The sequence below is a fragment of the Myotis daubentonii genome, chromosome 13 (assembly GCF_963259705.1).
Source record: "Myotis daubentonii chromosome 13, mMyoDau2.1, whole genome shotgun sequence".
NCBI classification, from domain to species: Eukaryota; Metazoa; Chordata; class Mammalia; order Chiroptera; family Vespertilionidae; genus Myotis; species Myotis daubentonii.
The window spans coordinates 49205850-49218106 of NC_081852.1; the positions used below are offsets into that span (position 1 = coordinate 49205850).

General features: G+C 39.8%; 1 protein-coding gene across 1 annotated transcript in view; it reads left to right on the plus strand.

Moving 5' to 3' along the window:
- Window positions 1-12257, plus strand: part of SORCS3 (sortilin related VPS10 domain containing receptor 3) — a 521399-nt gene that overhangs the window by 417510 nt on the left and 91632 nt on the right. Inside the window, exon 9 of the mRNA XM_059661336.1 lies at window positions 3932-4111. Within this exon, the coding sequence (XP_059517319.1) occupies window positions 3932-4111 (180 nt within the window). The remainder of the gene's footprint in view (window positions 1-3931; window positions 4112-12257) is intronic.

Here is a 12257-nt window from a genome sequence, read left to right on the forward strand (position 1 = left end):
CTGATCCATTTCTTAGGGTTATAGAAAACCTACTCCTGAGATCAGACCCTCATGTGTTACTACCTAGATTATTGCTATGACATTTTAAGCCTTTCTCCCTGCCTTACTTTAATCCACTGGGTCCTCAATGCATATGATCATTCAATGAAGCTCATCTTCTCCAACTCAATCTCTGCATTGATCAACTCTAATCTTTTATTTCTCCTGCAAAAACCTTGTGATAGCTTTGTCTTTTATTCTGGGTAAATTTAGGGGCACTATACAGAACCCCTTATGATGTGGCCACTCTACCCTCACTGTCCACAAAAGAAAAATGCTTTTAAGCTATTCCAAGTTCCACACATTTCCTTGAATGACCACCCTTCCTCCCACTTATATAGGCCTTTTTACTCCTGTCACCATTTTCAGTACCTTTGTTAAAGCACTTATAAGTTCATAGAAGGCCGCAAGAGCATGCCGTTTCCCCTGGGTGGGCATCTTCTTGAGGTTAGGGTCTACATTTTGTTCCTCTCTGTTTTTATATTACGGTATTTGACATATGGCATATGCTTAATAACATATATCTTCCTATAAGGCCCAGATTATTTAAAATATATTTCAGTAACAGAGAAGTATTTTTGCTATTTTCTCCTAAGAAGTAACAGGTTTTCAAAAAGCAACTCTGATTCTCCCCAATTATTCTTTTGGGAGGGTATAGGGCAGTGATGGTGAACCTATGACACACATGTCAGAGATGACACGCGAACTCATTTTTTTGGTTGATTTTTCTTTGTTAAATGGAATTTAAATATATAAAATAAATATCAAAAATATAAGTCTTTGTTTTACTATGGTTGCAAATATCAAAAAATTTCTATATGTGACACGGCACCAGAGTTAAGTTAAGGTTTTTCAAAATGCTGACACGCCGAGCTCAAAAGGTTCACCATCACTGGTATAGGGGGACTGTTATTTATAATTCTTTTACTATGAAGATGATGCATACTTTGGAGTTAGAGTAGCAGAATTCAAGAAATAAACATTGTTCTTCAAATGCCTATTTGACCAAATTTAACTAACAGGAATTTTCTTTGTTCCTGAAGACTTACTCTCCAGGTTATTATTGGTTAATTCTTATTCAACCATAAGAACTATTAGAAGAGACAACACAGCATTCAGAGCTTTTCGGAGAGTAGTTCCCCAGATTGTAGGCAGCAGAATCATCTTGGAGGCTTATTAAATGGCAGAATCTAAGGCTTTTCACCAGAAATACTGAATGAGAACCCCAGGCAGTGGAACTCATGAACCTTCCTGCTATTAAGATCTCCAGGTCATGTTGATGCACATTAAAGTTATATCCCCACTGATAATGGGTTTAGCTTCTTGATTAGGGTAGTCTCAAGTTTAAATCTTAGTAATGTCATTTATTAACTAAGTGACTTTGGCCAATTAAGGATTTCTCAAGCAGGCATCTCATAATCCTAGATCAGGGGTGGGCAAACTTTTCGACTCGAGGGCCATAATGGTTTCTTAAACTGGACTGGAGGGCCGGAACAAAAGCATGGATGGAGTGTTTGTGTGAACTAATATAAATTCAAAGTAACATCATTACATAAAAGGGTACGGTCTTTTATTTCAATAGTTTTATTCATTTCAAATGGGCCGGATGCGGCCCGCAGGCCGTAGTTTGCCCACGTCTGTCCTAGATGCTAGAAAGCAGTCTTTCACCCCTGAGCCTGCAGTACCTGTTCACCAGGTAACACAGTCCCAACACAGGTCTAAGGTAAGATGCACTCATAGCAAATTTGGCTGCCTCTAATCCTGACTATGCCCCAGTGTTTTGAGTTGTTTTCCCCCCACCTCTTTTTTATTAGTTTAGTCTAAAATAATTTAGCTCATTCATTTTTATAACCAAAACATCTGGGAAAAGCCAGGAATTTCTATTGCATTTTTAACAGGATAAGTGAATTTAATCTGTATTTCCTGCAGCTGCTGTTTCCCCTCCTACTGGGTTCTTGGGTTTTCATTCCACACCAACATGACATGATGTCATCACATGGTTTTTAAGAGTAAGCCTCATTACCATTTCAAGCAGTTCAGCAGGAACCTCTAAGGTGTGTAAGTACAAATGAGCAAGTAAGGTCTTAGGCAAGGTGACCAAGGGCATTCAAGGCCAGAGACCGGGATGTGACAGAGAATCTCCAATGCACAGATGTAGAACTTGCTTATCACTCTCCCTGCCTCCCACATGTCCAAATCAAATAAGCTTGCTCCTTCTGGAATCATCCAAATCAAATGAGCCTGCTCCTTTTGAAAGCATCTTGATGGAGCTCTCCATGGTTCTGACATTCTAGACAGTGCTGCCTCCCTTTATTGTTGAAACCATTTCTGGGAAAGGTTGGTCAAATAAGGTAAGAGGTAGATTCAGCCTGATTATCTAATTCCTGTCAACTGCAATTGCTTGTACCAATGCTTTCCACCATAGTGACAAGGGCCCCTCTCCTGCTTTCTCAGGATGTTATTACTTGTTGCCATACACATCTGTATAGTTATGCATTCTTTAACTACTCCCAGTTTTCAAATGTTTGTCCTTGTCAACATTGACTCTTGACAGTGTGAGTTCCTTAATTAAGGACTTGAGTTTATGATACTCTTTGTACAGTGCCTAAACACATATGCAAACTGGCTTTTATAAACTGCTTTGGATTCTGCACTCACAGATTTGATTTTAGAAGTGACCCACTCCAGTAATGCAAACTAAAGTAACTTCAGTGACCAGAAAGTAGCAAATCATAAGAAAAGTTAGATATATGGGACTGAGAGTCCTATGACTCCACCTAGAAGACTACATTTTCAAGTATTGCAAATAGACTGTGGTCAAACCAATAGACGAGGGTCAAACCCTTGCGATTTATATTTACTGTATGGATCCTTGGTTTGCAACTTCTAATTTAGAGGCTATCTATCCAAATGGTCAGAAGCTAACAATTAGTTTATAGTCCTACCACTGAGATTCAAAACATGGTTCTGTCACTTACTAGCTATTCAATATGAAGTACATTTGCAAACCTCTAATTCCTTAGTTTACTCCTCAATAAGATGGGAATAATTACACTACATCCCTTATAGACTTATTTGGATTTGTAACTGAAATAATACATTAAGATAACTTAGAACACTGCCAATTATTAGCTCTTTTTATTGGTAGCCCAGCCTCTTCACTTTTTGGGAAGAAAATTGAAACTCTTGGAGACTGACATATTCATCAGTTCTGTAGCAGAGCTTATATTATGACTGAGAACACTAAATTTCACGTTGAGTATCTTTTCCTCCATATCAATGATTTTCAAACATTATTTTATTAACAGCAGAACCCCCTTCACCTAATATTCCTAGAATATTACACAGAACTTTAGTATAAAGCAGATTTGAGTGGTTCTGCTCTGGTTGAAACAGGGTTGGAAGTCCAGAGCCCCACCCATTGGCCATGTCTCCCTGCCATTCTTCCTGCAATCCCCATGTCTCTGAAGATTCCAAAGAAAGGTGTGAAAACCATTACACCAAAACGTTTGAAAACATCAATGGAGATCTAAAGAAGGGATAGGCCTGTCTTCTGGCATGTGTGAGTTTTTTCTTGCAAGGGTTTTTGTCTCTGTTAGTACCAACACTACCTTTCAGATATAAAAACAAAAAATGAAAGTGGATGAATCCCTTGAAGCCATGGAAAATGATACCCACCAAAGCCCCTTATGCCCATCTTGCTGTCACTTAGCAAGGAACAGAAATCATGAAGCTCATAATTTATAGCCTTGGTCCGACACAGAATTGTTGAACATTGCCTATAAATCAAGCTTTTTCTCAACCATTTTGTAAGTCACAGTAATTATTCTGGGTCCCAGTAGGCAGGGAGATATGAGATCTGCTGCCTTACAGGCCTTCCATCTTCTTACAGGACATGCACATCATCAGTACCGATGAGAACCAAGTGTTTGCTGCGGTTCAAGAATGGAACCAGAATGACACATACAACCTCTATATCTCAGACACGCGTGGGATTTACTTCACCCTGGCCATGGAGAACATTAAGAGCAGCCGAGGTCTAATGGGAAACATTATTATTGAATTGTATGAGGTATGTAGCCAAGATTATCCCACACCTGGGTCTGCCTCTCTTTTTCATGAGTTTTAATGGTATAAACACAAGCAAGTGGGTCAGATGGCCCTGGGTGAGATCTCAGCTGTACCACTTAGCAATTGTGTGACTTGGGAAGGGTCTTCACTTCTCTGTGCCTCAATTCCCTCACCTGTACAATGGAGATAAAATATTTATCTCATGAGATTATTGTGAGAATGAGAGGTAATGTTTGTGAAGCATGTAGTGTGGGGGTTGGCTCAGTAAGCCTTCAATAAATGTATCTGAAGACAATGTTCTTGTAGGTATGAGCATAATTACAAGTCAGAAAAAAAGGGTACTTGGTCTATGTGATCTCTTAAGTAAATTTTTCAACTCTATGCTCCTTCTTATGAACTCTGGGTGGAGAAAACAATGTTATTTGTATGCTTTAAATTATTTAGGAAATCAAAATATTTTAATTTTGTAGAGATCAAACATCAGCTGTATTGCTTTTAAAAGTTTTATGGACAAATTTTATAGGAAACTAAAGCAAACATCAGTGATGGATGTGAAGGTTCCCCTAAAATGCCACCAAATGCCGAAATCTATGCATGAAGAATTGGCCTTGACTTACATTGAGTTTTTTCTCGTTTTAATATATGATTACTTTTACTGAGTGTGCGCTTGTATTTTTTTAAATGTCATCACTAGTTAAAGAATAATTTATCTAGGAAACCAAGTGACTCCATATAGGAACTAGATTAAACAACTAATTGTTTCAGTGACCCTAATGATGTAGTGCTTTTTTAAACCTCTAGTGACAAGTGTGTCCTTTGACAGTCCTGGCCACAGTGAAGGTACTTGATTGACCATCTCGGTATGATGCATTGGTTTGAGCAAAGAAAGTGTGTCTGAGTATCCGACATTCACCAGTGACTTGGTGGTCAAACCCACATACCTGAGCTGGTTGAGGTCATCTATTCATGAAAGGTCAAGTTGTGTATTGTGGGTGGTAGGCTCAGATGGTCTGGATGAGCTGCTCCCTTGTGAGGTGTTTGCTTTGAGGACTAGTAGAGGCTTTCAGAACAGAGAGGTCAGTGCATGGACTTCTGCTTCTCTTCTGCCAAAGAACCAGCATCTCAGCACTGGTATATAAGTTGGCTGCTCGGTCACTGGAAGTGATGGTAACATAGAAGGTTCCAATTCTTTTATCAGAGTAGAAGGAGGATTACACAAACAAATGGGGTGAATGGGAGTACATCTTAAAAAGGATAGAAGTGAATAGCATTGATTATAAAACAAAATCAGTAGAAATATCCTGGTTTCTTAAAGAGGTAGTTGAAATGCTAAAATAATTCTTTTAAGAATAAGGTTTATTTGGAAAAATGGCCCAGATAACTTCCTAGAGTTACAAAAACTTGTAAAGATGACTAAAGAGTATATATGGTTTGGGAAGCTTCCATTTCTATGCCTATACTCAGACCAGGAAGAAGAAACGTATCTTTGTTATTGGGCAATAAGTCACGGCTTATGGGAAGGTTTAGATGGATGTTCGCAGTACTGAGGCCACTCCAACAAGTTCCTGTTTGCACAAGTGAGGCTATAAAGATAAGAGGATTATCCATGCTCCTGTGGCCAGAACCAAGAGGAGGGTAGACACTGCTGCAGATGGCATTTCAGTTGAGAAATCCCTGGGTCTCTGACCCTATTGATTATGGTGAGTGAATTTGTGACTGTGCTGTTTCTTTCCTATGGGAGCCTGAAAGCTCCTTGGTCATTTAGAACAGCGAGACACTCTCATCTGAAGTGGAACATGAATCAAAATGAAGAATGTACCTAGATCTATGTAATTTGTTTTCTTCTCTCTGAAGTCAGTCTTGCATTTTTGGTCTCATTGTGGGGAGGGAATGCATGGAGTCATTGCATCTACAGAGAAACATGATGTATCAAGCAAGGCAGCTTCTTTAACACCAGAACTGTTGAACTGGTTCCCCATTCAATTTTATCAGGTTTTATTGTGCCCCCACTTTGTGTGCAAATCCAGGAGTGAGATAGGAAAGATGATGGCTGTTACCATCATGGAGGTTGAAATCTAGTTTGTTGGACTTTGCAGAGGTCATCAAACAAGCTCCCTATTTACCTGCCCAAGATTGGAACCAATTGAGACAGTGACAGAGGATGAGACAAATAGAGATCAAACATCACCGAACATTGAAAAGTTAGGTAGGAGGAAGTGGGCTTGCTAACACTGTGCTCTAGAACTGCACCTATCCATCCAGTAACAGGCAGAAATTGTAAATAAAAGATCTCCTGTGGAAACCTGTTTCTATAACACCATCACCCTGAGGTACAGAAGGTCTGATCTTTGCAGGTAGATCCCCAAAAGAGTGGATGTGGGGATGAGCTGTACATGCTCAGTTCCTTTTCTCAGCATTACCTATCATTATCATATGTCTTTCCTGATGAGAAAGAAGTGAAGAAGTGAAAGGTATGAGCCAAGAATTGGATAAAAGGTATAGATGTATAAGATTATCAACTAACCAGTCTTACTGAATAGAAGTGATGCTTGTCAGGTACAAGAATGAGTGTTGGATAAATAATTGGAGTTAAATTCTAGAAGGAATTTAGTACCAAGGGAATAAAATGGATCCTGACACCACTAGACAATGAACAACGTACTAAAGGTTTTTAGAGGGCGATGCTGCTTTGCACCTGGAGATACATCCTGTGATTTGGAGACAAAGCTCAATTTAATTGGTCTCTAGGGGTTATTAGACTTTAACCTTCTTCACTGGAGCTTCTCATAGAAACTGAGATTGTTATTTTCTGGACTCTGAATGCCCTTGAGTAATGCACCTGGGAAGACTGGTAAACTTTCACATTCAGTTCAGCTAAATTAACAGACTTTCATGGTGTGTACTCTGTTTGATGAGATGAGGCTGGTACATGAAACTGACAATCTACAGTGGGGCCTTGACTTACGAGTTTAATTCGTTCCGTGACGGAGCTCGTAACTCAAAAATTACTCGTATGTTAAATCAAAAAGTGAATGAGTGAGACACGTGATGCTGGGCTGATGTTGTGGCATTCACTGTGACGTTCGCTGTGCCAACTAGCGGTGGGGTATCTGAAGCTGGCTTGTAACCCAAATTTTAGCTCGCAACTCAAAGCAAAAAATCGGCCGAGAGCTCGTATCTCGAAAAACTCGTTAGTCGGGATACTCGTAAGTCAAGGCCCCACTGTACTGGAAAGATATGTATTAGGATAGTTAGTGATCACAGTCTAACGTTTTTTTGTTGCTCTTTTTATTTTATTTTTTCCTTTTTATTGAAATAATTGGGGTGACACTAGTTAATAAAATTATACCAATTTCAGACTCACAATTCCACAACACATCATTTTTACACTGTCTTGTGTGTTCACCATTCTAAGTCAAGTCTCCTTCCATCACCATTTATCCCCCTATACCCTCCCTCAATTCCTTCCTCTCTCCCTGTGGCAATCACCACACTGTTGTCTGTGTCCTTGAGGTTTTTCTCTGTCTTTTGTTTTTCTTTTTTGCTTAATCCCTCCACTCCACCACTATCCAGTCCCCCACCTCCAACAGCTGTCAGCCTCCCTTCTATCTTTGAGTCTGTCTCTATTTTGCGTGTTAGTTCATTTTGTTAATTAGATTCCACATGTGAATGAAATCACATGGCACTTGTCTTTCTCTGACTGACTTATTTCACCAATATAATGCTCTCCAGGTCCATTCATGCTTTTTCAAAGGGTAAGACTTTTATTAAAGTTACAATTTCTCATGTTGTGGGGTCACTATAAAGGAAGGTCAATGCTAACAAGGAATTTGGGGAGACTTGTAGATGAGTTGGCTTGAAGGAGGAATGTTGGAGCTTGAGAGAAAGACATACCTGGTGGAGTCCCAGCATGAGAAGAGAACCAGGTCTATTTTTATAGAATGTTCAGTGACCTTGGGGAACAGTAGGGATAATGATTGCAAATATACCACTAAAAGACTTAATGGAAGAGCTGGGCATTAATTCTGTGGGCTAGTATTTCTCTGTTCTTCCCCTACATCTACATACCTAGTGGATGATGTTTGCATTCATGATGTAGTCCCCTATTTCAAGTTAATGTGTAACTTTATATGATAATGTAACAGGACACTGTACCTGTATTCCCTTGTCTGAAATGTCAGAGATGCCTTTAGGTACCACAGATGTGAGGTGGCTTGGGCTGACCACGGCCACTTAAAACTACTGACCTTTCAAGCCTCTTCCTGACCCTGGAAAGAGTATGAAGAAAGCCAGAACTTATTTGAGAATTCACCTTGCAGGTCTTGGTGCTGAGAGACCTTGGTGACCAATGGGGATCGAGCCCACTAAACTCACTAAAACCTAATAATGCAGATGCATTATTGTTTTCTGGTCTATTGGAGCAGCCTACTGCTGTACAGAGTCTCTTTCTTGTTCTCTCTTTAATCTTTGCCTCAAAGTACAATATTATTATAGATGTAATTACATAATCAGGGGAGAAAATAATTATTGAAGGCCAAATAATAATCAATCTCTTCTTTAAGCCCATTCTATCAAAACAAGGCTACTGTTGACCGTGAATGTAGTCCATTTTGCGCGCTCACCATTATTCTTATGACACTCATTTTTTCACATCCCTAACTATAAACTATATTTATTCTTAGTTGTTCTCCACTGATAAATCAAGAAACAAATATTCTCTTCAACACGCTTAGTTATATTATGGAAACATTCTCTGAGCTGTCCGTCTGATGGATTTTCTGCAATCCTTTCCTGAATATTAAGCATCCAACTTGTAACTCCTTATAATAACAACAAGAGCATACCAGGCAATGCCTTAGACTGGTGTTGTTGAATAAATATATAATGTGAGCTACACATGCACTTCTAAATTTTCTACTACCCACATAAAAAATGTAAGGTGAAATTAATTATAATGATATAATTTATTTAATCAAAATATCCAAAATATTATCATCTTAGTATATGTTTGATATGAAAGATTGCTGAGATACTTTATATATTTCCATACTAAAACTACACATCTCAACTTACATGCTAAATTTTTACCAGAAATCCTTGATCATTATTTACATTTCCTAAAATTTACAGTAGAAAAAAGTAAAGTCACACACCAAAGTTATTCCAAACATAATTAAAAGTTTGCCAAACTAAATCTGGCATCAGTGTTCAAATTGGTTAAAAGTAAATGTAATTTTAAATCAGTTTCTTGGTCCCACTGCCCACATTTCAAGTGCTCAACAGCCAGTGGCTATGGTATTGTACTGCATAACCCTAATCAGCTTTTAACTTTTTCTTATATATCTATTGCAGCATCCCCTGGTGGTAGGTGTCATTCCCCATTGTGCCTTATAAGAGTATAGAGATTCAGACAATTTAGTCACATGGCTCAGATCACACAGCTAGTAAATTGTGGCACACTATGTTTAAACAAAACTCATGTTTGTGTGTCTAGAATGCCCAGGCTCTTCCCACTATGTATTTTTTCCACATCAGTTTTTTTTTTTTTAACTGAGGTATAGTTTACATACAGTAAAACTTATTCTTTGTGGTATACAGTTCTGTGAGTTATGACAGGGCTGTACAGTTGTATAACTACCACCACAATCAAAATATAGAATAGTTCTGCCCTAGCTGGGTTTGCTCTATGGTTAGAGTTTCGGCCCATGGACTGTAGGTTTGTGGGTTCGATTCTGGTAAATGACATGCACCTCAGTTGCAGGCTTGATCCCTGGCAGGGTCGGGGCGCATGCCAGAGGCAACCAATTGATGTGTCTCTCCCACATTGATGTTTCTCTCTCTCTGTTCTCCCTCTCCCTTCCACTCTCTCTCTCTCTCTAAAAAAAAAAAAAAGGGGAAAAATATCCTTCTTCATGACAAATTGTTGGATGGATACAGTGCAACTCTCTGAGGCATCCTTACTACTCTGGTCTCTTTGCCCATCTTATTGATGTCTCCTTGTCCATAACGGTTGCCTTCCACCCTCTGTTTTATCATGATCTTAGGTGACCCTATTTTGGCCAGATGGGCAGCTGCTATGGCCTCCACAGGGACATTTTTTCCAAAATGACCTTCATAGAATTCTCACCACAGGATTGACTCTAGGGACAGCCCAGAGCAGACCACGGTAATTGCTATTCTCAGCAGAGCCCTGGCTTTCTTGTCCTGAGGGCCCAAGGCGGTGAGTGACAGATGACCATGCCACCTGGACTCAATGCTCTGCCAAGGGGCCACTGTCAGTTTCCCTTTCCAATTCAAGTTGATTCCCAGAGGCAAAGTGGGTCATGCAGTCCTGACACCTTGTGCTGCCCTCTTCAATGGGGCCACCGCCAGCTGGTACCCTTCTCCTTGAACTGCTGGGCCCAACAGCAACAGCCCAGCTTCTGATTTCAAACAACAGTGGGAAGAAGCATGTTTAAGGCATATGCCAAGTACCTCCTTGGATGGAGTTGAGTTAAAATGTGAATCTCATTGTCTAATTCATTTATAGTGTGTATAGTGTGGGTATGTTGTGTTTCATGATTTATATGTACCTACACATGTACACATACATGCATATATGAGTCTATTAGGCTGCAACATAAATGTATTTTATTCTTGGTTTGCATTAAAAATTTTGAAATGTTGGGCTTCGGTACACAAAAGCAAAGTGACCTCCAAACCTATAGTCCATTTGTATGTGATACGAAGCCAAGTAGTAGTCAGTAATAATGTAAGGGTTTTGACCAGTCCAAATACAAAGGGGAAGTGTTCTGGTTCCCTCAGACAAGAGGGAGAGTTGTGTGGCATTAGGTGCGGCTGCAGAAGAAAGGCCTTCAGAGCTACGATGGGTTCCCTGGAGCTCTGAAAGCCCCTTCCTATACCTTCTCATTCTCTGTTCTCCCGATTTTGCTCTCAGGATGTTGTGGGCAACACAGGAAACACCCATCTGAGTGGTATAGCTCTCAGTGGGAAATTATGGTAGTGGCCATTCCACTTGCCAAACATGCTCCTTCAGAAGAACACAAGAGGCAGATGAATGGCTCACAGCTTCTGCTGTAAAGCATCCCACTGGGGGCAGGGGAGGGGGTGACAGGAGTAGTCTTGGGAGTCTGAGTCTGACTCTGTTTTTCTCTTTTGGGAAGTGGAGAGCAAGGTGCTATGCACATGGTGCAGGGGCGCCGGCTGGCTCGGGGAAGAGTCTGCAGAATCATTATTTGGTGGTTCATAGAAAATACCAAAAGGCGGAAGATCCTACAGAAACTCAGATCGAGTTCTCAGTGAGCAGTAATTGGCCATCAGGGTTAAGAAAAACACCTTTGCAGCTGGTTAGAAAGGGTGAGGTGTTCTGAGGGCCTCAGGCTCCAGGATGAGCATATAGATGCCAGGCTTCCTGAAATGGCACTGACTTTAAGCAGCGAGGGTATCTCTGGGCAAGGGCAGAACCCTGCTACCACTGCCCCTCCCCCCCCCCCAGCTTGGCTCTCTCCTTACCCACCCTCTGGGAATCTAATTAATTCCCCTGGTGGTGTGTTCTGTTCTCCTTCTGACATTCTTTGTCCATTTTTGGGTTTGTTTTTATTGGGGTTGGCATTCTCTTCAAGGCCAGTCAGGTTACTAAAAAAAGTTAAAAACAAATAAAAAGACTTCTTATTTCATCAAATAAATTATGCCATTAAAAAAAAAAAAGAATTCCACTTTTGTGCAATTCTTTCCCACTGGCGTTCTCTCAGATCTGCAATAAATCAGTTCACCATAATTCTTAAATAATGGGGGATACATACAATTAACATTTTGAGACTCTATTACCCAAAAAACCTGCCATTAAACCTTTTGTTTATATATACTTAAGCTCTTTGAATTATCTTTTAGCTTTGGAACATGCTGGGATTGGAAGGGAAGTTAAGATAATCCTTTTTTTTTTTTTTTTTTTTTTTTTTTGGCAAAGGATGTTGTCAATATAAATAGCTGTCCTCATTGCCCAGAACATAATAGACACAGTAGGAATAAAAGTTTGAGTAAATCTGTCCTTATTCTAGGACCCTTCTAGGTAATAAATCTCTTTTAATCTAGCTCCTTGTTTTCTGGTGCTGCTCTTCTTTCAAAATATTGTGGGTGCGCAAATCCAA